A 13,319-nucleotide genomic window follows, 5' to 3' on the forward strand; every position below is an offset into this window, starting at 1 on the left:
TTTAAGTGAAGTGGTCCTATTCTGTGAGATTTGGAGAGGGTCCTGCTCCCTGTTAGTTTAGACCTGGGAAAGAAAGTTACATTTAAACTTTACATGTTTGGGCTTCCCTGGTGGCGCAGTGGTTGAGAGTCCGCCTGCCGATGCAGGGGACGTGGGTTCGTGCCCTGGTCCGGGAAGATCCCATGTGCTGCGGAGCGGCTGGGCCCATGAGCCATGGCCGCTGAGCCTGCGCGTCGCGAGCCTGTGCTCCGCAACAGGAGAGGGCCACACAACAGTGAGAGGCCTACGTACAGCAAAAAAAAAAAAAAAAAAAAAAAAAAAGTAAACTGTACATGTTTAACTGCTCTGATTTCACTTCATCTGTGTGAAATGAAACATCTTCCATTTTGGTGTGTGTTTGATAGGTAATTTATTCGTGTCATTGATGGAGTGGTGGTAATTTCCAAACCCTGTTATTTTCTCTGTTGACAGTAGGGCTAGCGCACAAGGTGAAGCAGCACATCTAGGTAACTTGGTAACACCAGGGGCCTTGTTTTGAAATTTTGGTGTTCTTTTGGTAATGTTTTTCTGTGCTTCAGGATTTATTTTAACTAATGACTTAAGAGAAATGCAGGGCGTATATAGTGTAATGGCCTGAGAATATTAAAATTGCAGGTTTTATTATTTGCTATTAGTAGCCTAGTAAATTGCTCTTGGCTTCCTCCCCTCCCCACTTGTCCTATTTGTAAAGTGAAATTAACTAGTAGCTAGGAATTTTTGTCAGGTTCATACAATGTAATTGTGGAGAGTTGAGGGCAAAATGTTTATTTGAATGCAGAGTGCTAGCTCCCATTCTTCACTGAAATAACCAAGAAAATATGAAAACAAGGCAAAGCTTTTTTTTTTTTCCCTTTACAGCTCAGAGAGTTTCTGCTGGATGTGGTCAGCATTAGAGATACATAGCACTCATGTACCCATCGTGAAAACACTTCTCATTGTTCATCATTTCAGTGGAGAACTGAAGATGGGTAAATTGTGGTACAGAAGTAGTCATGTTGAGCTTCCAAACCAGTACTATATAGACTTAGGTCTAAATAGTTATGAGTAAGATCATAAAACTGTGAAAATGTCTTTCATAATTCTTGTAAAGGGAAGCTTACCTAAGTAGAGATTATCAAAAGCAGAAAGGAAAGCAGAGAGGAATGAGTTGGAGGAAATAAGTTTGTTGATTTTCCATCTTGAATGGAGGGAGCCAGTAGATGCCATTTCAATCTTCTAATTGTAAATAGAAAAATATATGTTCATGTAAGTTTTAAATTTTTTATGTTTAATCACAGGTATTATTCATAATAGGAAACACATTCTGAATCATTAAAAATAATATTCAGAAAAGATACATCCTGTATAGAAAAGATATACAACAATACGTAACATGGAAATTATCTTTCCTTAAAAGTTTTAAAGAACTTTTAAAATTGTCTTTACGTGGCATATTAGAAGACATTGCTTCACTGTTTTCATTTTTTTCTAAAGTACATAGAAGTCTATTCTTAGTTTACTAAATGTTAATTAGGAATGGATGTTGCATACAACAAGTGCCTTTTTAGGTACAAAATGACATTTTGATGGAAAGTGTTTCTCCTTGGACATGATGATATAATAAATATGTTGATAACTGAATATTGAACCATCTTTGCATAACTAAAATAAATCCCACTGGGACTTAGTAGATTACTCTTTGAATAGATTTGATTTACAAGCATTTTAATATTTAGAGCTGTGCAAAATGGAATTGGTCTGAAGTGTTTTTGTTTGTTCGTTTGTTTACTATGGTAGGTTTTAGTGTCAGGGTTAGCATCATGCAACAGGAAACTTTCCATATTTCATTTATTCATATATTCATTGGTTGGCTTCTGAAGCCAGGAAAGGGAAAGAAATTTTATTCTTCCCTTTCCAAATCACGCAGCCAGGACTCTGACTAAAATGAATAGTACTATAATTAAATTACATACATTACTGCTTACCTGGGTTTTTGTAGACTAGTTTGGGAACCAGACTACCATTTAAGGCATTTTTTTTTTTTCTTGTAGGAAAAATGTATAACAGGTTCCAAATAACTGATTGAAAGAGTGGACTTGTGTGTGTTTTTCTCTCTTCCATTTTCTTCTTCACTGTCAGTATTGTGGCTGTGGATTATCCTCTAGCTGCCACCCAGCTGATGAATTCCTTTTGGCTTCCATGACCTAGTGTTTAATCTGTGATTATTTCAGAGCCTGAAGCACATCAGTAAACCTAATGAAAGCTTAGCTCTAGAAACAGGGCCTAATTCATACATTTCTGGTGAGACTTTAATGGATAGAACTTAGGCAGTTCTTTATGTCTTAATTTTTTTTTGACTTAATTTTCTTTTTGACCCAGCCCTTCTGTTTTAGAAGATTAGCTGAAGGAAATAATTACAGATATATGTGGAGATTTAGTTACAAGGATGCGCAGTGAAGCATGCTTTATAACTGTAAAGATTTGTGGATAACCTAAATGCTCAGCAATAGGGAATTAGTTAAATGAGTGTGGATAATTAAGTAATGGAATAATAGGTACCCACTAAACTGTTACTGAACAATACATTTGACACTGAAAGATGTCTGTAATATATTAAGTGAAAAAACATTTTACAAAACTTGAAGACCCATATAATCTTAGTTTGAAAATAGGTATGTAAGCGTGTGTGCACGCATACACACACACACTCACCCCCTCACACACAGAATCTGGAATAATACGTACTGAAGTGAAGGTAGTGATGTTCTCTAGGGGAGAAATGAAATTATGGGTGACTATTTCCTTTTCCTTTTATTAGTGTCATAGGGCTTTCTGGAATGAGCATATATAACTAATTGTAATAAGAAAAAAACACTTTAAAAAAAGAACAAATGCCAGCACAAATAGAATATGTAGAAATTATGTCTCCATAGAAATGTGTACCTAGAAAATCATTCCGAACGAAATGAGTATTAACTCCTTGAGTTTTTAATTATGTAGTGTCTACTATTTCTGTAAGTACTAAATCTTTTTAAGCAAGAAAACCAAGTCTGGGTCTCCATGAAGACTCATTTAGAAGAAACCAAGCCTGTTCTTGTCACATCTTTTTTCAAAAAACTATTTTGACTCTTACCAGCCTGGAAAGGAGTTCCACATGCTCAGATTGTTTCTGTTGGGTTGCTTGACAGACCGTCTGGACATTCGAGCAGCTCGGATTCTTCTGGATAATGACCATTATGCCATGGAAAAATTGAAGAAAAGAGTGCTGGAATACTTGGCTGTCAGACAGCTGAAAAACAACCTGAAGGGCCCCATTCTGTGCTTTGTCGGCCCTCCTGGCGTTGGTAAAACAAGCGTGGGAAGATCAGTGGCCAAGACTCTGGGCCGAGAGTTCCACAGGATCGCACTTGGAGGCGTGTGTGATCAGTCTGACATTCGAGGACATAGGTAGAATACTTCTCGGTTTAATCTCTGATTTCCTTCCTTTTCATTTGTCTAGAGCCGCCCCCCCCAACACCACCAAAAGCCAAGGCATAATGTATATCTTTTTCTTAAAGGGCTCTTTGTGTTACCTTGAATGGAAAGGACATTTATGGTACTTACCTGCTAGCCTAAAGCCTCTACCATCAGGGTATACCCAAACTAACCTTGATGTCTGTGTGACGGTGGATGTGGGGGTGGGGTGGTGTCTGTGCCTCAGCTTTCCTGGAATCTCATTTGAATGCAATTATAAATTAGTTATAATTAAATATTATATTTTTATATTCATTTTGGCCCAATAGCATTTCATAAATAATGACCCATAACTTTTAGAGTTAAGTCTATTAAGTGCAATAGCAGGCAAGTAGGAGGAGGTAAGAAATCTTCGGTAACAAATTTATTATGTTTGCATTTTAAACTTTCTTTCAAGGAGGCTGGTTTGCAGTGTGAGTATGAATAATAAGGAAAAAAGATAATTAAGGCTTTGCATTTTTGACACCCTTTCTATAAAAATACATTAAACTGTAAGAACTGTGTCTCTGATTAATCTGACATTATTAGAATGAGATTTGCATGTTATGTTCGTTGTTTTGTTCTCGGTGGCTCATATTGGAAGATGCTTTGGGAAAGCATGAACCTCTGTTTCATAGTTGCAAGTTGTGAGAAAACATACCTATAGCTTATGTGTTAAGGAACATTTAAAAATGTAGAACATTTAAAAATGTAGAAATTATGAACTGATTAAAAGAATCAGTTGTATACCTGAGACTAATATAATGTAATATGTCAATTATATCTCAGTTAAATCAATTTTTTTAAAAGAAGGCATGTAACTTTGAGTAGAAGGTAATTAAACTGAAGATAAAACTTCTAACCTCAAGATCATAAACTCAATCTTAAAGTTGTAAAAGCATTGCAGGTTATAAGTGGGGGCTTTGGCAGGCATGCCAGTGCAAGCAGTGAACAACTGCCAGTGGCCAAGGGTAATTTAAATGCATATTTACAGTTTGGTGAGTATGGATTAAACTTGGATTGTGGGGAAAAGAAACGAATACGATGCTTTTATAACATCTTATTTTCCATTTGCCTTATTCGTGGGATCCTTAGGCAGGGATGGGAAACTATTTCAGAAACTTTTTCATGAAAAATGGTTCTTTTTATTCTCTTTTATTTGCTTATTTACAATTCTTACTCATTGAAGAAAAAGCATTCCAAGATTTTAGTAAGTAAGCAATGAGGACTGCAAATTAGGTCAGGGAATTGATTTGGGTCAGTTTTTCTGGCAATTTCAAATCATGTTTTTGTTGCCTAGACTTTCTTATTCTCACATGTGCCACTAGAGGCTGTAGTTTGCTTTTGTAAAGAAATTGGCATCGTGGACCCATCCTGGAGAAGCTAGATCTAGGACCTAAATCTTCTGATTTATGCTACAGAGCTTTAGGGAGGTGTTCTGCATGAAAGAGACTTGATTCCTGCACTCAGAGTTGTCTTAGTTTATTTCTTCCTTTTATTATCTGTGGCACAGTATTGTGTGATATTTGATGGAATTTAGAGAGTGAGTTTTTGGAGTTACTGTCATGTGAAATTAATGTCATGGGCACATGACATGTAGGTATTTGTCCTTATTTCTTCCTACATTAGTATTGATTATTCAGTAAGGCTTGGAGAGTGCTTAGTTCCCAGCACACCCTGAGCATTCAATAAAAGTTAGCTTTCATTATTATTTTAATTCTCAATTCTCAGGAGGACAAGTTTAGATTTATAAGCTTCAATATGACTTTTTATAAAATTCAATCTGATTCTTAAATTGTACCTAAAATATCCTGTTTTGGGCATTATTATTTAATTTATGTGGCAGAATTGTGGAAAATGTTTTTTTATGATGCCTGCTGGTAGGCAGTATGTAATGTCATAATCCCCACCACTTCTTATAAGCATTGTTGGGTTTAAACAGATCTCTGTTTTCAATCTTTACTGAAACTGATAGACCTAAAATTTGTTCTCTTTTTTCAAGTGAGTATCCGTTCCTGTGTGTGACTATTGTTAAGAGGATTGAACCTAAAGAAAATGAGAATTTATTTTCTTTATGAGTCTTTAGTGAAAGGAGCTTGTGTATTTACCTAAAATATGTGTAAATATAAGCTTTTTAGAAATGTGTGGGGCTTCCCTGGTGGCGCAGTGGCTGACAGTCCGCCTGCCGATGCAGGGGACACGGGTTCATGCCGCGGTCCAGGAAGATCCCACATGACACGGAGCAACTAGGCCCCTGAGCCATGGCCGCTGAGCCTGCGCGTCCGGAGCCTGTGCTCTGCAACGGGAGAGGCCACAACAGTGAGGGGCCCGCGTACCGCAAAAAAAAAAAAAAAAAAAGTGTGGTGCGAATTGAGGTTATGATTGTTGCCAAATAAAAGGTTTGTGGGTTTGTCTCTGACTCATTCTACTAAGCCTGATTTTTGATACACCTTGCTGGTAAGCATGTACTCACTAGCCATCCCTGTACCAGATGTTTCACTAAACACTAGAGCCATCTGCCTTTGTGCTACTGGGGACTTATTACCCAGCTACCCACTAAATTATCAAAGCCTGGTGAAAATTTCTGTTTGAAAACCTGTTTGGAAGCAGGTGGAGCGTGGGGTGTGGTGGTTAAGGGGAGGGGGTTGAGAGCAGAGAATGCACTTGTGTCAGAGTTGCGGGTTGGAGGAGGTGATAGGAGGGGAGAGAACGGTAGAGGATTATAGCACAGCCACGGGGTGGAGTGTGTGGGCATTTGGGAACACCCAGGTCTTGGCATTTAAGTACCGGTCACATGCCCACAAGTAGAGTTCATGCAGAGTTTTGTTTTTCCCCAGCTTGTGAGTAGGCACCACTGTTCTGCAGCCTTAAAATAGCCAAGGAAAAACAGAGCTGCGTTCTCTTATCTTCCTTGCTTATTCTCGATTCTGTCACTCACTTTCCCCATTTTCCTATGCATGGAGCTCCAGCCTTTTGGTAGAAGTACCTGTTTATGTGGAGGAAGGTGCTAATAAGTTAGGAATTTATTTTTAAAACAACCTAAGATATGTCTTTTAGAGTTAAAACGATAATGAGGTGAAAGATGGGGAAGAAAAAAAAAGACTTGGTTTACATTTAAATCTTAAACTGGGAAAATATAGTGATCTGACTGAATATCGGCCCATTGTTTTGGTTCATATTATTTTGAGTGGATTAGAGGAAGAATAGTCATGTTTATGCTCCATATTAACTAATGCATTGTTTTCAATTTAGCGTTTCTCATTATCTCCATTGGGATTTTTCTGTCTACTTTTATAAGCCATGGAATCTCTCTTCCCATCTATCAGTTTTTATGACTTACATTTTTATATTTAAATATTATATTTAAATAATTTAAATCAGTTCATAGACATTAAGTATAAAGTGACTTCTTTTAGGATGAAGTTTTATGAAATGATGTTTCTATAATGATCTTTTTTCATTAGCTGTTCCTCAGTGAAATATACTACTGTTGCGATATTTCTCAAGTTATTGTTGAGAGTAACTGGAAGTCACTGACCAGCTGTTTGTTCAGATGATAAAGTTCTATCATTGTAAGGAATCCTTGGCTCAATTCTTAAACAAGATGAGAAGAAAAATGAACTTTTCTTTCCACATTGATACATTTTCATATGTAACCTGAAATAATGATGTTTTAAATAAATTTGCTGTTTCATTATTAGGGAAAAATACCTGAAGCAGCAAGCCTTTAAAATATTTTTAGCATGGTATGCCAGACATGTTACGGTTTGCTCACTAACCTCCTTTATAACCTATATTTGTATGCAGCTCTTCTTTTTTTTTTTTTTTGCGGTACGTGGGCCTCTCACTGCTGTGACCTCTCCCGTTGTGGAGCACAGGCTCCGGACACGTAGGCTCAGCTGCCATGGCTCATGGGCCCAGCCACTCCGCGGCATGTGGGATCTTCCCAGACCGGGGCACAAACCCGCGTGCCCTGCATCGGCAGGCGGACTCTCAACCACTGCGCCACCAGGGAAGCCCTGCAGCTCTTCTTTGCCTCCGAAAAACTTTCAGGTTATCTTGAGGCCCCAGCCCAAGGCTTCCTCCATTAAGATAAGTGCAGTCAGTGATGATCCTATTCTCTGAACTGACTACGTACTATCTGTTGTGCTCTTCAGTGATCAAATAATACAGGCCTCTGGCATTTCTAATATATTCCTATAGAGGTAAAACATAGCTATATTAAAAGTAGGAGCTCTGTAGGGTAGGCGTTTTCACATGTCTTATACTCCTCTGTACCAGTCTGTGCTGCCAAGCACAGTGCCAAACGTGGTAAGTGCTCTCTAAGTGCTGCGTGAGTTCAAGTAGGATTAAAACGTGTTGGAAGTCATGCAGTCCTTTAGATGAGCACATCCATGCAAATGATTTAGGAATGACTGCTGTAAGAACAATTTGATTTGTTTAGACATGCTATATTAAAGACTATTTTTAGTTCCTTAAAGACTGTTTTTCTTTTTTAAAAAGAAATCATTAGGATCTCTTTTAGGTTTATTACTTTTGCCAACTTGAGAGGTATATATGTACACCCTTGGTAGAAAATTAGAAAAATAAAAGGAAAAAAATCCTCATGTTTTTCTACCATACAAAGGTAATCACCTTTAACTTTTTATTTCCTGCCCAACTTTTCATTGGGCAGCTTTTGCCATTTTTTTTAAAGCAACAGATTTATCCTACCCTTTCCACTTAGCATTATAACATAAACTTTTTATATTACAAATTGTTTGTAAATATCACTTTAATAGTTTGTGTTATAGCCCATAAGAGCTCCTTAATTGGATAGGCATGAAAAAATTGATGGTAAATGCCTGCTTTTCTCCCTCTCTACATACTGGAAAAGAGGTGAGTAAAACATCCCTTATTCCTGACATTTATCCTGATATCCTTGGCAGCGACAGAATGACCAGCTTCTTGGATTACATTAGATTTGAATATATCTAGGGATGATGCAGAGTAGTAAAATAATTGGTTACCATAGAGCTGTAAATAGATGATATTGTAATTTTGTGTAGTTGTTTTTTGAAGTATAACACAGACTACTTTTTGGAAAATTCAAAACGCTGATCTTGTAAGTTAAAATTTTGAACTGTGTAGACACTTTTGTTTTTGTGTATCTTATACACTAGTTGAATTGTCCTGATAAACCTGTGAACTGCCTGTAATAATTATACTTATGAATCCATATGTTATTTAGTTCACTTGTGTACTTTAAGAAAAACTCCTAGGTAATTACATATTCAGGCTGAATAATAAGTAATTAAAATGATACATTCTTTGCAAACTTTCCTATATTGTGCTACATTGCTTTCTAGATGTTGTATCACAAGGAAGAACATAGAAAAGACAGTATTTTGCCCTCAAAAAAGTTATAGTTTGTAAAAGAATACTAGTTTCATTTATTTCCTACTTAATGTAGTTTCTCAGTAGGATATTTTGGTATGCTAATTTGTTTTTTTAAATGTTTGTGTTTGTTTAGTGATGTTGAAAGAGAACATTTTCATTTGTGTGTTGCTACATTTTTCACCGTCTGATTCATATTCCAAAGGTTTATTCAAAGTTTATTCTGTAACTTCAGTTAGTGAATTGCCTGTTACGCATACTTTGTGGCAAAAGAGAAGCACATTATAGATATTTTCAGTAGCTTACAGACTCTGATAATAGTTGTCTTGGTTTGACATCTAGACTAGTGGTACACATTTGAGGATGTCATCTGTGATTAAGGAACTCTAGAGGCATTGAGCACACTTGTTGCTGTTGTAACTGAGCAAAGGGCTCGTCTGCTCACAGCACAGAAAGCTGAGTTCTGACAGTGGGTTTGTAGCAAAGGAAGGGTTTATTGCAGGGCGCCAAGCAAACGCATGGGAGACAGACCCCAGATCCAATTCCAGTTGATCTTTGACTGAGGGTTTTTTTAAAAGGCAAAGAACAAAAAGGCTGCGGTTAATTATCATCTTGTGACATTTCCTAATCATAGTTTCAGGAGTCAGGATGTCTCTGGTTTACAATTCTCTGGCCAGGTAGTCCCCGGCTCATCTTGCCCTGGAGAAATAACCTGAGTTTGTATGTTAATGATAAGATCTATAACAGTGATATTAGTACATTAACAATGTTATTGACAACAGCAATTTCAGTCATCTGACTCTGGTTGACCAGTGTTGGCAGGATTGAGGTCAGAGGGGATAAGAAAAGGAGTAAAGTTTTGGATAGAGAGATTAATCATAAACTCGGTAAGAGAACTTGGTTTGGGGGGCTTGGTTTCACTATGAAAAGACATTTATAAGAGTTGCTTCTGGAACTTACCTGGTGGCGCAGTAGTTAAGAATCGGTCTGCCAATGCAGGGGACACGGGTTCGAGCCCTGGTCTGGGAAGATACCACATGCATAGCAGAGCAACTAAGCCCACGCGCCACAACTACTGAGCTACTGAAGCCTCCGCGCCTAGAGCCCATGCTCCGCAAAATGAGAAGCCCATGCACCGCAACGCCGGGCGCACAGCAACAAAGATCCAACGCAGCCAAAAAAAAAAAAAAAAAATTAATTGAAAAAAAAAAGAGTTGCTTCCATGAGACAGAGATTGAAATGGGATCCAAATTTAGGTGTACTGATTTCTGCTTTTGTATTTTTTCTAGGAAATTAGAAGTTGACTTTAAGTAGCTATTACTAATAACAATTATAATTAACATCTTTTGAAAGCTTACCATGTGCCACGTACTGTGCTTTGTGCTTTACCTATTATGTTCTCTCGTGATCTCATATAATCCATCAGGTTGGCACTGTTACTATCCCCATTTTAGCAGATGAGGAAACTGAGGCTTGGGTCATGTTATTTATGCAAAGCAGTACTCAGAGACTTATATGACCTTAACAATGGTGATAGAAAGATACTTTGGGTGCTGTCATTGTTGATCTGTTGTCCTTAAACAAATAGGAGAAACAAACTTTTGTTTGGGGAACAATCTTACAACTCTATATGCAGCATCTAATCTGTATTTCGACCCACTTTCTGTCATCAGAATGCTCAGTGACTCTTTAGAGGAGGCGATATGCTTGGTACCCATGGATAAAACCTAGGTTGTAAGTATGAATCAGGCAAATTGTAGGGCCAGTAAATGTTGCAGACATTACATTATTGGAAAGATCACTTTGTGAGGGGTGGTCAGGAAAAGTTTGGTAGAATTTCTGGGATTTACCTAGGTGGGGAGAGTATTAAGGGCAGGAAGGCACCATATTAACAAAGGTAAAAAAGCTTAAGGGCTATTAATAGGACCTTTATTGTGGATGAAGCAAGAGCATAAGGGCAGCAAGTTAGGAAAGCTGGTGGGGACTGGATTGTGAAGAGCCTTGAATTCCAGACAAAGGAATTTGGACCTTATTCTCTAGGTTCTGGGAAGCAGTAGAAAGTTTAGGAGGAGCTGTTTGTATACTGTGACTAGTACCTAGATTTCCGCTTCTTCTTTAGAAAGGGCAGCTGCCTAGAATATTATTTTCTCACCATGACTTTAGGTCTAGAATTGCAAGTACCTGTTTTTGAAATCTGCCTATCAAAAGCAGTAAGGGAAAGGAAATTAATGCCCTTTCTTTTAAGGAATGACCCTTAGAGGCTTTGAGGTTTTTTTGTTTTGTTTTTAATTTCCCTTCCCTACTTATTCACAGAAGGCTGACAGATCTGTAAGTTCTCTAGAGAGAATTTCAGAGAATTTATTAATCGTGAGTCTTGTCGTTCCTATATCCTGTTCTGAAATCTTGAAATGTGCTAACTCCTTATTATAAGTTGACAGTATTTACTGTATCTGGTTCCAGGGCCTTGATCACTCCCCAAGATGAAAGGCATTCCCACGATATTTTTAAGGCGTTCTTGTCTTTTCAAAGGTCACTGTTTACTCTGTCCTACTTTATACCAGTCATGTGGCAGAACTGCTCCGTGAGCTAGCTTTGTGCAGATCATGAGATACGGCCGCTGTTCCACTTGCCCTTGGTTTGTTTCTTGCAGGCATTCACCCTTTTATGCCTCTTTACAAACAGCATTTGATTTGCTCATGGCTTAGGCAGCAAGGTTGTAACTAAAATTAATAAACTGCTGCTTAAAATAAAGTTTTGCTGGCTTTGTAGAAAAGGCACTTTTTTTCAGTTTGACAAGCATATTTTTATTTCACGTCACGTTGTGCATTTGTCAATTATGTAGATGATTCTTGTTGAGATATGTTAAAGCAGCCTCTAACATTTGAATGCATGACCTAATGTCTGGCTGAGCTTGGTTATGCCAATCAGTGTATATAGGGTGAACACAGTTTTATGCAAAAGGCCAGAATTAATGGAATTTTGATATAAATACTGTTGGCCCCAGGTCCTCTTACTACAGTAAATAACAAATTATTCCCTCTGAATATAAAAAAGTTGGAATTTTTCTTTCTTTTTTGGGGGAGAGGCCTACATTTTGAGTGGTCCTTTGAACCAATTCTGATTTCCTTTATGAAGATGGTGATGATGTTTTAGCCAGCTCTGGGTCAGCCATTTCAGTCTGTAAGAAGGTAGTTATGTTGGGGTTTGGTAAGTGCCAGGGAGGTGCCCAGAAAAACTATGAAAAATGTGGGAATTAAATTCATAGGGCTCTTTGGATGTTTTAGAATCTCAAAGAGTAAGAATCATAACTATGTGATTTAAGTATAATTTTTTTCAGTTTCACTAAGTGGCAAAAATCCGATACAACGCCTCTAATATCATGGGTAATTTACAGCGAGAATTCAATAGAAAATAAGAATTGAATCTAGTAACTCTTTGATGTATCACAGGGCTTTTAAAATTTACAGTATCTCTTTGCTATATTCCTGTGATAACTAAATGACTGTTTCCCAATCCAGAGTTTTGATTTCTAAGTGATACTGCTCTGCCATCTCCCTGTTGCTAATCTACTACTCGCCTTCCACAGACGCACCTATGTTGGCAGCATGCCTGGTCGGATAATCAATGGCTTGAAGACTGTTGGGGTGAACAATCCAGTGTTCCTGTTAGATGAGGTGGACAAACTAGGAAAAAGTCTACAGGGTGATCCTGCAGCAGCTCTGCTTGAGGTAAGATTTAGGAAATTCCCTGTCTGTAATCACACTGGAAGAGTATGGGTGGGTGAGAGTAGATAGTCATATTTAGGGAACATATACATTAATGTGGGTTTAACCATGGGAAAAACACTTTGATACAAACTGAAACCTGAAGCCATTTGATACTTAAATTAAAATGTCATAGAGATTTTCTTTTTTCTTTTTCTAATAATTCCCCTCATTTCTTTCTTTGTTTTTATCAAGTAGTTTAAGAAAAATTTTATGCATACTTATTGTTTAGAGACCAGTCGTTCTATAAGATTGTTACAAAAAACAGCAAGCACGTCTCCTCCCTGGGGTGCCTTATTTCCTCTTCTGCACTTTGATCCTCTGACTTTTAGTTGATTAGTCCATTTTCTAGAGATCATGGCTGTACTGCTTTCTTGATTTTAGAGTTTTTGGCATTATAGATTCCTATCTATAGGATATGATTTTGCTTGCTTGCTTCCTTCTGCCCCTACTATATCATTTTTATATCCCCAATCTCCCAATATAAATTTTATCCTGATTTTGTTAAGTCATTGTTGAGTATTTACATTATTATAGTTATATAAGTGCTTTTCACAGCTGAGCCATGTGGTGAACTATGATCACTTTGCTTTTTCTGTCCTTTTTGTTTTTCTGTGTTTTTAAACATGTTTTTAGAGTTAATAATCATCTTGTTTCTTTTGTTCACTT

General features: G+C 37.5%; 1 protein-coding gene across 2 annotated transcripts in view; it reads left to right on the plus strand.

Moving 5' to 3' along the window:
- LONP2 (lon peptidase 2, peroxisomal) overlaps nt 1-13,319 on the plus strand; it is a 98,137-nt gene that overhangs the window by 20,116 nt on the left and 64,702 nt on the right. For both annotated transcript variants that reach the window (XM_022555161.3, XM_089902995.1), the window contains exons 7-8: nt 3,207-3,465; nt 12,473-12,614. In XM_022555161.3, the coding sequence (XP_022410869.1) occupies nt 3,207-3,465; nt 12,473-12,614 (401 nt within the window). The remainder of the gene's footprint in view (nt 1-3,206; nt 3,466-12,472; nt 12,615-13,319) is intronic.

The sequence above is a fragment of the Delphinapterus leucas genome, chromosome 20, assembly GCF_059928025.1.
Source record: "Delphinapterus leucas isolate spDelLeu-1000000601 "Yukka" chromosome 20, BTC_Dleu_Yukka2, whole genome shotgun sequence".
NCBI lineage: Eukaryota > Metazoa > Chordata > Mammalia > Artiodactyla > Monodontidae > Delphinapterus > Delphinapterus leucas.